General features: G+C 43.7%; 2 protein-coding genes across 8 annotated transcripts in view; one reads left to right on the top strand and one right to left on the bottom strand.

Moving 5' to 3' along the window:
- The first annotated feature begins 606 nt into the window (after positions 1-606).
- On the top strand, positions 607-6,070 carry ndnl2 (necdin-like 2). Its single transcript, XM_080832447.1, has 11 exons — positions 607-660; positions 1,034-1,094; positions 1,223-1,339; positions 1,646-1,709; positions 2,174-2,253; positions 2,711-2,805; positions 3,826-3,905; positions 4,120-4,162; positions 4,489-4,551; positions 5,426-5,540; positions 5,869-6,070. Exons 2-11 carry the CDS (start codon positions 1,047-1,049, stop codon positions 5,941-5,943), a joined length of 780 nt encoding a protein of 259 aa, XP_080688573.1. The 5' UTR covers positions 607-660; positions 1,034-1,046; the 3' UTR covers positions 5,944-6,070.
- Positions 6,071-6,222: 152 nt separating this feature from the next.
- LOC308360483 (6-phosphofructo-2-kinase/fructose-2,6-bisphosphatase-like) overlaps positions 6,223-13,679 on the bottom strand; it is a 21,857-nt gene continuing 14,400 nt past the window's right edge. The window contains exons 11-15 of one of the 7 annotated variants that reach the window (XM_080832418.1): positions 12,989-13,118; positions 12,567-12,629; positions 11,986-12,050; positions 10,051-10,215; positions 6,223-8,972 (exon numbers count right to left, since the gene is read on the bottom strand). In XM_080832418.1, coding sequence (XP_080688544.1) covers positions 8,913-8,972; positions 10,051-10,215; positions 11,986-12,050; positions 12,567-12,629; positions 12,989-13,118 — 483 coding nt within the window. In that variant the 3' untranslated portion in view covers positions 6,223-8,912. Of the gene's footprint in view, positions 8,973-9,601; positions 10,216-11,949; positions 12,051-12,566; positions 12,630-12,988; positions 13,119-13,679 lie in introns of those variants that run through there. The other 6 variants (XM_080832419.1, XM_080832420.1, XM_080832421.1 and 3 more) reach the window with 6 other exon arrangements.

The raw sequence follows: 13,679 nt of genomic DNA, 5'->3' as shown, positions 1-13,679 counted from the left end.
TCATGTTTGTGTTGGGTTGGCAAAAGTGTGCAAGGTTAAGAATGCAAGAGGCGTGTTTGCTGCGGTCCGTGGGAGGAATTTTCATGTTTTACAGACAGGGATGTTGGAAGTGCAGGTTCACGAGTTTAATGACTGTTGAATGATACACCAAAATATAGGCCTATGCTCACAACCTCAGAACAGCTGGCTGTCGGACTAATTAGTCATAATTTTAGTACAATAATTTCGGAATACCGAGTTTATGTGGTTTCCCCACATAGCTTGGCTACACAGGCAAACGATGGAGACATTTAAGCGGCTCAGTGTTGTGTTGAAAGAGGATTGAGGTGGTCAGTAAAGTTATTCTAAAATCTTTGGTCCCACTTTTGTGCACATAAAAGCGATTTTGAGTCACTGATGGTAGGGTCCATGAGATTAAGACTCCATTTGGGCGTCCCCTAAACATCTTTTAAACTAATAATTATAATTAAGTCCATGAAGCAGAGGGGCTAAACTATAACGAAGTATAGGAGTCTTTCAATCCAAATATGTGCTGGTGGCCTACAATCAAACACTTCTTTGAAAGCAGTTGGCATGCGGTTATCAGTCTACGTCATTATTACGCGTCGTTTCAGAATCAAGCGGGAAGCTAGCTGACATATGTAGCTAGCTAAATAACTGGTAAGTGGTTGTCCAGTCAGGCTGTCCAGTTTTACGAAACTGATTTTCAGATGTGTTGCCATTTTAGTTAAATGTATTATTTAGTTAAAGGGGTATGTTGCGGGTTGGTGTTGATAATACACATTGCTACCAGTGAGCTCTTAGTTTACCAGATGTCGCTAACGCTACGTGACACCAACATTAGCGATAGGGAAGTAAGTTACGTTAACTAAACACACATTTTCAAGCCATAAAGCCAGAGTTGGTATAACGTTAGCATACCTAACCGAATGAGTCCACGATGAGACAACACAGGAGAATCGAGATGTACATATCAGATGGTGCCCAAATGACTGACTTCAGGCAAATGTGTTAACCCTTGTTTTCGTTTAAGGTGTTTGGGCACGATGTCACAGAGGAAGAGGCTCGCGGCCTCTCAAAACAAAGCACCAAATGTAAGACTTGCTACTTTTTTTTAAATATCAGGCTGTTTTCCTTAATGTGTTACCTGTCTCTTGTACTTATTTATGCATGCCTATGTTTCGAAATATGATTGACTTGTTTATTTGTGTCGTAATTGCAGCGCTCACAGGCAGCGGTAGAATCGGACGACGAGGATGATGTGACTTTCAGCCAGCTTACTTCCACTCAAGTCCAACGGGCGCGGGAGAGCTTTACACCGGTCCAGATTGATCGCAAGGTGCGTCCTGATTAATGATACGTCAACTCAGATGTGCGTCGGCCATAAGGATGTTTGCTTTCATTCAGATTGTGTAGTAGTCCACCTTATAAAGCCCGCATTTCCTGATGGTGTCATGACATAACAATGTAACAACAAGGCATAAGTACTGTCAAGACCAAGGGAGCCCTTAATCCTTACAGCTGATTCTTCCATGCACCAGGTTAAAAAACAAAACACTGCGTTATTGAGGCTTATTATGTGTGGTGATTTGCCACATCTATTTAAAATCATCACCTAAAGTTTGTCTTTTCTTTTAAATTACAGGTAGCAGAGGTTGTCCAGTTTGTTCTCATAAAGGACCAGAGGAAAGTGCCCATACGAAGAGCAGGTCAGTCTGAATTAATTTAATCTTTCTTATTTTGTGAAGATTCCCTTGTCAGAACTGCTTCTGGTGTATAACTTTGGAAACAAACTGGCCATTATTGGCTACGGGTCAGAGTTGGTCAACTGTGGTCAACCTGAGTGGAGGTTTTTTATGTTTTGTGTACAGCAATCAATTAAACATATGCGTGATTCTTTCAACTGCTTGAATTATGATCGCTCACATGTGTCACAGCACATGCTTTATGTGGTGTGTGCGACAGCTTGTGATTTTTAGGAAAAGATATTTATGTAAGCTTGGTGTTTTGGGGTTTATAGTTCTTAATGCTGTTGCTTGGAACAGAGTAACTCATAACACATAAAGTAATCTCCCTTACGGTGTACTTCATAACACCTTGTATAGTTTTCAGAGACTGGATTTCATTTCATGTGTTCCTCCTCACTTTTTTCTCCCTACTCTCTATTTTCCAGACATCGCAAAGCATGTCATCAAAGAATACAAATTAATGTACCAGGATATCATGAAGCGCGTCTGTCGTACTTTCGAGCAGGTGGGCTGTCTTTTTTTAATGGTCGTCTTCTCCGGTAATTGAACAAAGTACCCAAAGTGTGTTTTAATGGTCGTCTTCTCCAGTAATTGCACAAAGTAACCAAAGTGTACTAAAAGGCCTCATTACAAGGTCTAATGAAAAGTAGAAGTCGCACAGACAGTCTGCACAGCACTTTGGCTCAATTAAGGTTGATATAAATGTGCTCTAGAAATAAAAAAAGTTAACATGACCACTTTTTTACTTATTTATACAGTTCAGCTGCACAACAATTAATATAAAACTGCCAAAAATCAAGAAGTTGACCATCTTTAACAGAGTACCAGAAAAGAAAGATGGCTTTCAACCGTCTGTGTGAAACAAAGAGAGACATGGATTGGGCGATCTGGATCTAGTAACAATCTGACCCGGTCTTGTCATTGAGAATATTTGCTCAGGTAGCTTTGCCTCCTCTGCCCAGGTGTTCGGACTGAAGCTGGTGGAGATCGATGCTAAGAGTCACGTGTACATCCTCACCAACAAGCTGGAGTCTCTGCCTGAGGAGCCAATCAGCATGTAGGTCAACCCAGAAATCAGACCATCGAATGTTGTTTACCGATCCTACTGTGGAATGTTTACGTGGGTGTTTACCTAAATAATGTTAGGGAACTCCTGCATTTGTGTTTTAATCTCTGGGGGCTTGGGCGTTCACGTGATCAAAGATCAGTGGGTCCCTCACTCTTTCATGGGCAGCCGTGGCCTACTGGTTAGGGTTTCTGGCCGGAAACCGTAGGGTGGCCGATTCGATCTCCGACCAGTAGGAAAAATGTGGGCGGGGGAAGTGGTAGAGCACTGTGTGTCTCCCATGCCCACATCCATGGCTGAAGTGCCCTTGAGCAGGGCACCTAACCCCGATCACTGCTCCCCGGGCACCGCCAATGGCAGCTCACTGCTCCGGGTTAGTGTGTTATCTCACTTCACTGTGTGTGTGTGTGTGTCACTTCCCTGGATGGGTTAAATGCAGAGGTGAATTTCACTTCACTTTCACTTCAGACCGACTAACCAAAGCGAGTGCCGCTTATGAAGTTTATCAAGTGGAAAAGAAAACAACGATTTTAATGTATTTGGGTCACCTCTACAACAGAAACTCTGGAGATTTATATTCATGATCACGTATTCATGGCTGACCACCCTAAATACTGTATCTACTTCACATCCTTTTGCTGTTAATATTACAGCTTGTGCCTAAAAGGCCAGTGTAGTGGATGGATGTTCCCTTGAAGAACTTGGACAGGTATACTTAACATTCTAATAGAATGTCTCAATGCCCATAGTCTTATAGTGGCAGAAACATACAAAGGTTTTGATGGCAGTTCACACAGCCACATTGCAATTCTTTAGGTTTAATAAAAAATATTTTGGATGCTTTCCAGAATTCTTTTTTCGAATTCGTGTACTGTACTGTTGGAATGGGAGGAGACTTAAAAAGCTTGGAGGTCCACAGTGTGTGATGTGTGTGTGTGTGTGTAATGGAAAGAAGTAAGCATGTGTTGAGACTTGCCTGATGTGCCTGAACCTGCCTTGTGACGTTCCCAGGAACCCCACCAGCCCCAAATATGGCCTACTCTTCACCATCCTCAGCGTCATCTTCATGAAGGGCGGAGTCGTCAAGGAAGGTCAGCTTCTCCCACGCTTTTGTTTACGATTAATGGAGTGTGTGGTTTCCGCACGTTGGTTTAGTTTTCATGCGCTGTGATGGATGTGAGTGCCACAAGGGTTGTGTTTGTTTAGTTCTCATGCTTTGTGATGGAAGGTTTGTGTTTTTTTTTTTTTTTTTTTCTGGCAACATTTATGTGTGGTGGTGTTCATTCTTTTGGACTTTTTTTCCAGCTATCGTGTGGAACTTCTTGAAGAAGCTGCGCATCGATCCTGGGTAAGGTCATGCCTTGTGTCTATACACTAATGACACTCCAGAAGTTATTCTAACTAGGGGTTTAGTGACTAACCTGGGCTAGTTACCTCAGAGTAAGTGGTAAACCTCCTAATAGAAAAGCCTTTTTGGCTTCATTCTATAAGCAAAACACTCTATTATGAGGTTGACCACTTACTCTTAGTTAATATAGCCAGGTTTGTCACTTATCCCTTTACTTGGAACACCCCCAGACCTTTGAGTTAACCAAGAACATTACTGATCCACCAGTATTCCCATACTAACACTCTCTTTTTCCATCCTCTCTCTCTCTCTCTGTTTGTGCCCAGAGAGAGGCATGACCTCTTTGGAGATGTGAAGAAGTTAGTCACAGATGAGTTTGTACGACAGAAGTAAGTCACAACTTAGCAAACCTTAATTTTTTTATTTGAAAGTGGTTGTTTTTTAGTTTAGTTTACCTGCTGTTTGTCAACTATTTCTTGAATGCCTCGTCATGGGCCTTTAAACCCTTAGTCGCACCTGTGATGGGTGCCAGGACGTGTGAATGAGGTGCCATCATACCTGCCAAACCCCCCTCCCCCCATTGTATCAACCCTTGTAGCTCAGGTTGGCACCATATCAGCATAGGGAACACAATAGCTCACAATGCTGATACAGATGACCTGAGATCAGGGGGGCATAAGGTCATAGGTTCAAACCCTGACTGTGGCAGGGAGCTTGGTGTGATCAGAGCTGGTGTCTCTAAGACCATAGACATCCGGTTTATACCACACCATAGATTAACACGCGGTCAGGTACCCAAACCTAGACATCACTGAGCAGTTGTCTGGAGCAACCCTGACCCTACATTAATGTCTCTTTCCCTGTCCCTCTTTCATATTTATCCGCTGTAATAAAGATGAAACTTTGTGTTTGGTAACGCAATGCATGGATTGCGCACATCGGTACCCAGCCAGCACCTATGAGATAGATGCCTGTGACGTGTGTGTAGTGAAATAATGAATGTATATGTAATAATTTGTTAGGGGTCTGGGCCTGTATTCACAAAGCATTTAATATTAGCACTAAAAGTGCTCCTAAAGCGCACTTAAAAGTTTCTTACTAAAAGTTAGAAGTCTCATGCATGAACCTGCTTTTAAAGCCCTTTGTGGTGTTTGTGTGTGTAGCAGAGTAATGAGATTTACCCCTGTGCGACCTAAACCTGTGTGTGTTTGTGTGTGTTATTGTGTGTGTGGCAGAGTAATGAGATGTTTTTTTTTTTTTTAGGTATCTGGAGATTGCGAGAATCCCCCACACTGATCCCGTGGAGTTTGAGTTTCGCTGGGGTGTCCGCGCCGAGAAGGAAGTCTCCAAGAAGAAGCTTCTGGAGATTGTGGGAGAGGTAAGTAGTCTATGCTCTACTTGTAGCTACTATTACATAAAAAAAAATGAAATAATAAATCATAATAAAATACACAATAAATGTATCTACTATGAAATCATAATTAATAATAAAATGCACAATACATTTATTTTTTAAATAATAAATCTTATAAAAAATTAAATACATTTATTCATCATTGTATTTTGGAAGCCGCAGAACTGGAAAACCACAAAGCATAATTGTCTAGGATTTGTGTGTGTGAGTTTGAGTTAGAGAGTTAGAGAGAGAGAGCGATCCACATGACATATGATGACTCACTCTAACATGATCTTGTCCTCCATTACAGCTCTTTGATCAAGACCCCCACAGCTGGACCCAACAGTACAGGGAGGCCACAGCCGCCGAGGCCAGCCAACGATAGATAGATGGATAGAGAGAGAGGACTGTGAGTGAGGCAGCGTCTGCCGAGGCCAGCTAAAGAGAGAGAGAGAGAGAGAGGGAGAAGACTGCGTGCCTGGAAGCCTTCGTTTTAAATTACAGCTTCACACATTTTTGTGTATATATATTTTGTACAGATGTTTAATCGTTTTGTAATTAACTTGCTTCTGAAATAAACTGCATATGGTTTATTTTTTTAAAGGAAAGAGTCATAATACGTGTAAATGAGGCTGTTCAGAGACCCAGAGATGGTGACATTGCTTCTTGTTTTATTTTGTTTGTGCCAACAAAAATAAAAGTAATTTTTAAAAAATGTCTCTTTACATATCGTTGCTTTTTTTTCTCGGTCACAGTAAATTGCACATTAAAGTCCTTCTCCTCTCCCATCCAGGGGATGTTTTCTGGGAGCGTCCCTTTATTGAGTCCCAGCGGCCATCTGGGTGAAACATCCTGCCCCTGCTCAACAGAGGCTACTGGAATTTAGACGACTTTCGGGGAAAAAACTGCATTGAAAAACGTGCGTCTCCGTTGTTGCAGTCACTTCGTCAAGATGTCCACTCGCAACCCAAACCGTCATCCCATAGTCATGTGACATTAATGACACTGGTGCATCTCAAGGTGTCTGTAATCATGTGACATTGATGACACTGATACATCTATAGGTGTCTGTAATGTGACATTAATGACACTGATACATCTATAGGTGTCTAATCATGTGACATTAATGACACTGATACGTCTATAGGTGTACGTAATTATGTGACATTAATGACACTGATGCATCTAAAGGTGTCTGTAATCATGTGACATGACACGGATGCGTCTGTAATCATGTGACATTAATGACACTGATGCGTCTGTAAATCATGTGACATTAGTGACACGAATGCTTCTGTAATCATGTGACATTAGTGACACGGATGCCTCAATAGGTGTCTGTGCTCTGCGATAACTGTGACCTTTACAGTTGCCAAAACTACAGAGAAGAACACTCACGGCACAGCACACAGACAGTTAGGACACACAGTCAGAGCACGTCACAAACACACAACTTGTCCAGGAAAACAAAAAACATTGGTTTGCTATTAACCACTATGTATCACATGTGAGTTACTGTTCAAAGGATGGCTTAGATTTTTATTGGAGAGGCACAAAATAAGATCACACCCCAACTGATCCTATATTCACCATGGCAACCACGAGACCAAACTACCACTTCTGTACAGCACCAGCACCAGTGAGAGAGGCTGAACCCAATCAGTCAAGCTCGTACCGAGAAATGATCTACAGTACCAATCATCAGTTTGGACACACCTTTCACTTTTTGCAAACGTTTTTTCTTTACTTTTAATATTTTCTACATTGTAGATTAATACTGAAGACATTTAAACTACGAAAGAACACATATGGAATTATGTACTAAACAAAAAAAGTGTTATCTACCATGTAGAAAATAATAAAAGAAGAAACTTTTCAAAAAATGAGAAGGTGTGTCCAAACTTTTGGCTGGTACTGTATGTTAACCAGGAGGAACTCTCTGAATATACGTTCATCCCTTCAGGAATATAAAGCATATTCGTGGTTATGTTTTCATCGCTGCACACAAGATCGAAGGATTTCATTATATTCACAAAGTATAGAAAAGTGCACATATTATTATTTCACATTTATGTTTTACATTTCCAAATATGTGTGTGCGAGCGTTTGCATATACACCTTGGTGTGTAATTGACCAAGGTCTGGACAGATACAGTTCGAGAACCACAGATAAATCAAGGGGTTGCTCCTATACATTACACTAACTGCTCCACTGAGGTTTTGCTGCGTTTCACTTTGAAAAGAACACATGTGATGATGGGTGAACAGCATATTTCACAGATCTATGTGATTTCAATGATCCTCAGTTCACTAAAATGTGCACAATTTGAGACTTCTCCTCATTTAACCTGGGTTTTGAGCAAAGTGCGGATCTAGAGATGGTCCTGAGGTTGTCCAGTGAGCGGTTACAAAGGAACTAACACGTTAGCGCTTCATATAAGGGTGAGTCCATTAGGCTTCATATAAGGGGGTGAGTCCATTAGGCTTCATATAAGGATGAGTCCATTAGGCTTAGCTGTTGACATTTCTTTATGTTCTTAAATGTAAAATATACTCAGCCTAAAAGGACAGAAACCATATACTGCAACCTCAGGTAACTATTTTCTTCCATTAAATCTGACCTGCAAAGCACTATGAGCTTACGGCTGTGAAAGTCTATTACATCAACAGCACGGCAGCGGCCAGGCCCCTTAGTTCATTTTCACAGTTGAGTGTTTTAAAAAGCCTGTCAGCTTCCTCAGCCCACCCCAGCCACGGATGAGGCACATTGGTAGGGGCGACAGGAAACAGGTTTGAGTTTCTACAGGAAGATGGTAGCTGAGCTCTCTGACCGCAACGGATTGTGGGTAAGCGAGTACTTTGCTGTCACATCCAAAATCAGTTGTCAGTTTCTGAGGTTTATTGTTCTACAGTTGCTGTTGGGTTTAAAAAAAAGGTCCAGTGCAAGGAACGTCCTTGGTGTGAGTTCTGCACATAAATTAAAAATATTCATCGCTTCAGCTTGTGCATTTTCATTTTCATTGGAGCAAAGTGATATCCCCTCACGAACAGTTTAGATTACGGTCGTCAGACCCCCGCAGTTGATCCACTGCAACAGCTGACAACAACAGCTGAGCCACTGACCAGACAAACAACAACAACAACAACAACAACCAGAGAATATCTTTCTACCACACACACACACACACACACACACACACACACACACACACACACACACACACACACACACTTCACCATGACATCATATGTTGATACAAAAAAAACAACAACAGTAAAGGTCATTTGACGTTAAGGGTTTGAGGACAGATATTGTGCAGTTGTGGGACGGTCAGCGTCTCTCTCTCTGGTCCTCTAGATGTGGTCTGGAACGGTCAGAAGTGCCTCCTCAGACTCTCGGCTGACTTCCACATTCTAGGACAGCAGCATGGGAGAGAGAGAGAGAGGGGGGGGGGGGGGGGGGGGGAGAGAGAGACAGAGAGGGGAAAAAAGAGATGGAGAGAAAGACAGGTGGGCGAGGTGAATGAATCATGAGAGAGTGACAGGTGGGGAGGAGAGAGAGAGAGAGAGAGAGAGAGAGTCACAGGGATACAGACAGATATACGATTTAAAGGATCTTTAAAACAAACATAATTCTCCTCTCCACTGCATCTCACATGGAGCACTTCACTTCACTTAATGTGCCGGAGCTTGGCATGGACAGCAGGAGGCGTTTAACACACAGGCCCAGAAAGACTAACATTACCATGGGAACTGAGTCTGTGCCAAGCAAATGGGGACACGGTAAACACACGTCGTCAAACTGAAACACACACTGGGCTGAACACACACACACCAGAACTGCTGTAAACACACACTACACTTTGAACCGTTACGGAAACACAGATACTTTTTCTTTCCACTGCTTTGTTAATCATTTCCATGGCAATGCGCCTCACTGATTAAAACACACACACACACACACACACACACACACACACACACACACACACACACACACACACACACACACACACACACACACACACACGTCTACTGTGCACATTTCCATGCAAACAAGTGCTCACATACACACAGAGACACTAGGACACATGCACACAAACACATATACAAATGTACATTCATTTGTGTATTAGTACTGATTCATAACTAAAGGATTATGGTTTCTACCACCACCTAATGGTCATTGTTAATAGTACACCCATCACCAAAAATCACATTTGAATGCCCAAAAAAAAAAGGTCACCGGGGAAACGAAGAGGTTGATTAGAGTGCGGCTCGGCCATAATTCCACATTAGCACGTTTATGATTCTGAAGCAAGGGCAATCGGTTGGGAAGGAACAGTCAGCGGTTCATAATAGGCAAAGCAGTGGTTGAGGAACACACCAAGCAGTGGTTGTGTGGCGTGATAGCACACGGGGGAAATTAGAAGTGACTGAAAGAGAATTGGTTATTGTTCAAATTAAGTTTAATTCCAAACGGGTGTGGTACCGATCGCTCAGTTGTGTCTTGACTCTGCAGTACCTCCAAACTAAGACTGGTGACCCCCAGATCCTGGAGGCGTGGGGCACGGGTGGGGGTGGGGCTGGCCATGGGCTGGACACGAGTGTGGCGGGAGGGGGGCGCGAGGAGGGCGCACGGAGGCTCATCAGGGGCCTGCAGGGACCACATGTGGAGCTTAAAACCATGGCATTGGGAACAAGGGCCTGACTTCATGACACACAACACTACACTACTCTACACAGTACACTACACACACACATTAGGATTCCCAAGACCAGAGAGTGAGAGTTCATGACACAACAAACTAAATCACACAACACTACACTACTCTACACACTACACACACACTACACACACACACTACACACATTAGGATCCCCAAGACCAGAGAGTGAGAGTTCATGACACACCAAACTAAATCACACAAAAACTACACTACATTACACACTTTAGGATTTCCAAGACCAGAGAGTGAGAGTTACAGTTTTTACTAAGCGAGTAGCTATCTCAATTTTGCTAATTAGGACAGTTCCTGAACCAAAAGCAGATCTGCTGAGAAAGAGTGAAAAGTGAACCCGTGGTGGTAGTTTGGCTGTAATTTATTGACACAAATGTGGCTACCTCTAAGAAGCACCGAACACACAAAGACACCCTTGAACACAACATCGTTTAAATCCCCTTCAGGGTTCCCACCCATTTTCATTGACATTTTCAAACCTTTCCATGACATTTCAAGAACCTTAGATGAAATCTCATACCCTTCACAAGATACAAGTACACAATTTACGTACTTTACAGCACAGATTGGGCCTATTGAAAATTGAACAACCTTTTCCATGACCTTTCTATTAGACTAGCTTCACTTTGTCAATTCAACTAGAAACTGGATAACGCTGCAGAAATGTCCACAATAAAACAGTACAATAACATAAGTAACTTCATTAAATCCACATACAACAAAATCGAAATGTCACAACTTTTCAAAAACTTTCAATGGATTGACTGATTATTATGACTTTTTCCCATAACCTGGAAAATGGGATTTTAAAATTCCATGACTTTTCCAGGATTTCCGTGATGGTGGGAACCCTGCCCTTGTAGAAAGCCTAAAGATAGGAGGCGACTCTTGAATGGATGTGGACAACAACTTAACTGCACAGAAGAGGTTCCTCAGATGATGTTTGTGCCATCACAGCCAAATTCATTCCTGAGTCAGCCATTGTCTAGGCAGAGGCTAAGCACCAGTATTTTAGGCATTCAGGCGTCATGGCAACAGCATTCTCAAAATCAGACGGGACAAGGACTGGGGAGGGCAAAAAGGGCGACGGCTTCACTGAAGACAGTTTCATCTGGATGAGTGACATTCGTTCTTCAGAGAAGCTCTAGCCCAGATCCTCTCCCCCAGCCCCTCCATGCTCATCCAGAGAGAGAGAAGGAGAGAGAAAGAGAGAGAGAGAAGAAGAGAGGGGGATAGATAGAGAGAGGGAGAAAGAGGAAGAGGTGGATAGAAAGAGAGAGGGAGAGAGGGATAGATAGAGAGGGAGAGGGATAGAAAGAGAGAGAGAGAGGAAGAGAGAGGGATAGATAAAGAGAGGGAGAAAGAGGAAGATAGAGGGCTAGAAAGAGAGAGAGAGAAAGAGAGAGGGATAGAAAGAGAGAGGGCTAGAAAGAGAGAGAGAGAGAGAAAGAAATAGAGGGCAGAGAGAGACCGAGAGAGCGGACGTAAGAGAGAGAGCACAAAATGCTGCAGCATCCATCTGCCATCTCAATCACAACCTTGCACGCATGTGTGTCAGGCGGGCGCGGGCGCGGGCGCAGGCGTGGGCACGGGCGCAGGCGTGGGCATGGGCGTGGGCCTCGGGGCAGCCCCCGCTCAGTGTTTCCTACCTACGAGCTCTCTGCCACCCTGTCCCAGGCACTCACCGCAGGCCTGTCTCTGTGCGTGTTCACCGCCTCCACGTTCAGGGACACAGACTCCACCTTACACCCTGCAGGAGAGAGAGAGAGAGAGAGAGAGAGAGGGAGGTAGAGAGAGAGAGGGAGAGGGAGAGAGGGAGACAGAGAGGGAGAGAGGGAGAGAGAGAGAGAGGGAGAGATAGAGAGAGAGAGAGAGGGAGACAGAGAGGGAGGGAGGGAGAGGGAGAGATGGAGACAGAGAGAGAGAGAGAGAGAGAGAGAGAGGGAGAGGGAGAGATGGACAGAGAGAAAATGAGGGAGACAGAGAGAGAGAGAGAGAGGGAGACAGAGAGAGAGAGAGAGAGAGGGAGACAGAGAGAGAGAGAGAGGGAGAGATAGAGAGAGATGGAGACAGAGAGAGAGAGAGAGAGAGAGAGAGAGACAGAAAGAGAGAGAGAGGGAGACAGAAAGAGAGAGAGGGAGACAGAGAGTAACAATGGGGGGGGATAAAAATAGAGAGCAGAGGAGAGATCTTGTGAGTTTGTCTCTTCTGAAGGACGACAGCAGAATGGCGGTGAAACAGACGAGAGCTGTAGAGCTGTACTGACCGTACGCCACTGGAGTGAGCTTCAGCACCGTGTGGAGGGGACACTTCAGGTAGGGCAGCTCCTCTGGGGGGAAGGGGAGAGAATCAGGGCAGTCAGGCAAGTCAACACCTAACAGCAAGATCAGACCGGGGAAAACCTCCAAGCACTTTCATGGAAAATGCTTTATATATGCTTTATTTATATAACTACTTAATGTCTTTATTACAGGGGTAATACATAAGCAGACGATATTATCATATTTGCCCCTCAAGAACATATTAATACATGTTACCAACCATAGTTGGTAGTTGGTAAAAAAAAACACATTTTAATATAAATATTTTAGTATAACGTAATAAGAACATTGTAATAATTTGTTCATTCTTAAGAGCATAATGCCAACGGCCTGGGGGTGTCCAAATGCTTTATTGCTTTAAGCTCACCTGCGCTCTTGTCGAGGAAGTAGGCGAGCAGGCAGCGCATGACGGCCTGATGACACACCACCAGCACGTTCTCCTGCCTCTCCAGCTCCATGATGACCGGCTCCAGCCGCTGCACCAGGTCCTCATACGACTGGAAACACAACACAACTCATACTCATACTTACAGCCAATCACAGGGACACAACACAACTCATACTCATCGGGGCAGCCAATCACAGGGACACAACACAACTCATACTCATCCAGGCAGCCAATCACAGGGATACAACACAACTCATACTCATACTTACAGCCAATCACAGTGACACAACACAACTAATGCTCATCCAGGCAGCCAATCACAGGGACACAACACAACTCATACTCATCCAGGCAGCCAATCACAGTGACACAACACAACTCATACTCATCCAGGCAGCCAATCACAGGGACACAACACAACTCATACTCATCCAGGCAGCCAATCACAGTGACACAACACAACTCATACTCATCCAGGCAGCCAATCACAGGGACACAACACAACTCATACTCATACTTACAGCCAATCACAGGGACACAACACAACTCATGCTCATCCAGGCAGCCAATCACAGGGACACAACACAACTCATACTCATCCAGGCAGCCAATCACTGGGACACAACACAACTCATACTCATCCAGGCAGCCAATCACAGGGACACAACAC

This window comes from Sprattus sprattus (genome assembly GCF_963457725.1).
Source record: "Sprattus sprattus genome assembly, chromosome: 2".
In the NCBI taxonomy this organism is placed as follows: domain Eukaryota; kingdom Metazoa; phylum Chordata; class Actinopteri; order Clupeiformes; family Clupeidae; genus Sprattus; species Sprattus sprattus.
The sequence above is the reverse complement of the archived record's forward strand: the minus strand, read 5'-3'. Positions and strand labels throughout refer to the sequence as shown.

Excerpts from the sequence above, each read along its gene's own strand:
- ndnl2 (XM_080832447.1), top strand. The coding sequence starts at position 1,047 with ATGTCACAGAGGAAGAGGCTCGCGGCCTCTCAAAACAAAGCACCAAAT. Across the intron at positions 1,710-2,173 it reads AGTGCCCATACGAAGAGCAG|ACATCGCAAAGCATGTCATC; the intron begins GTCAGTCTGAAT and ends TCTATTTTCCAG. Across the intron at positions 2,806-3,825 it reads CCTGAGGAGCCAATCAGCAT|GAACCCCACCAGCCCCAAAT; the intron begins GTAGGTCAACCC and ends TGACGTTCCCAG.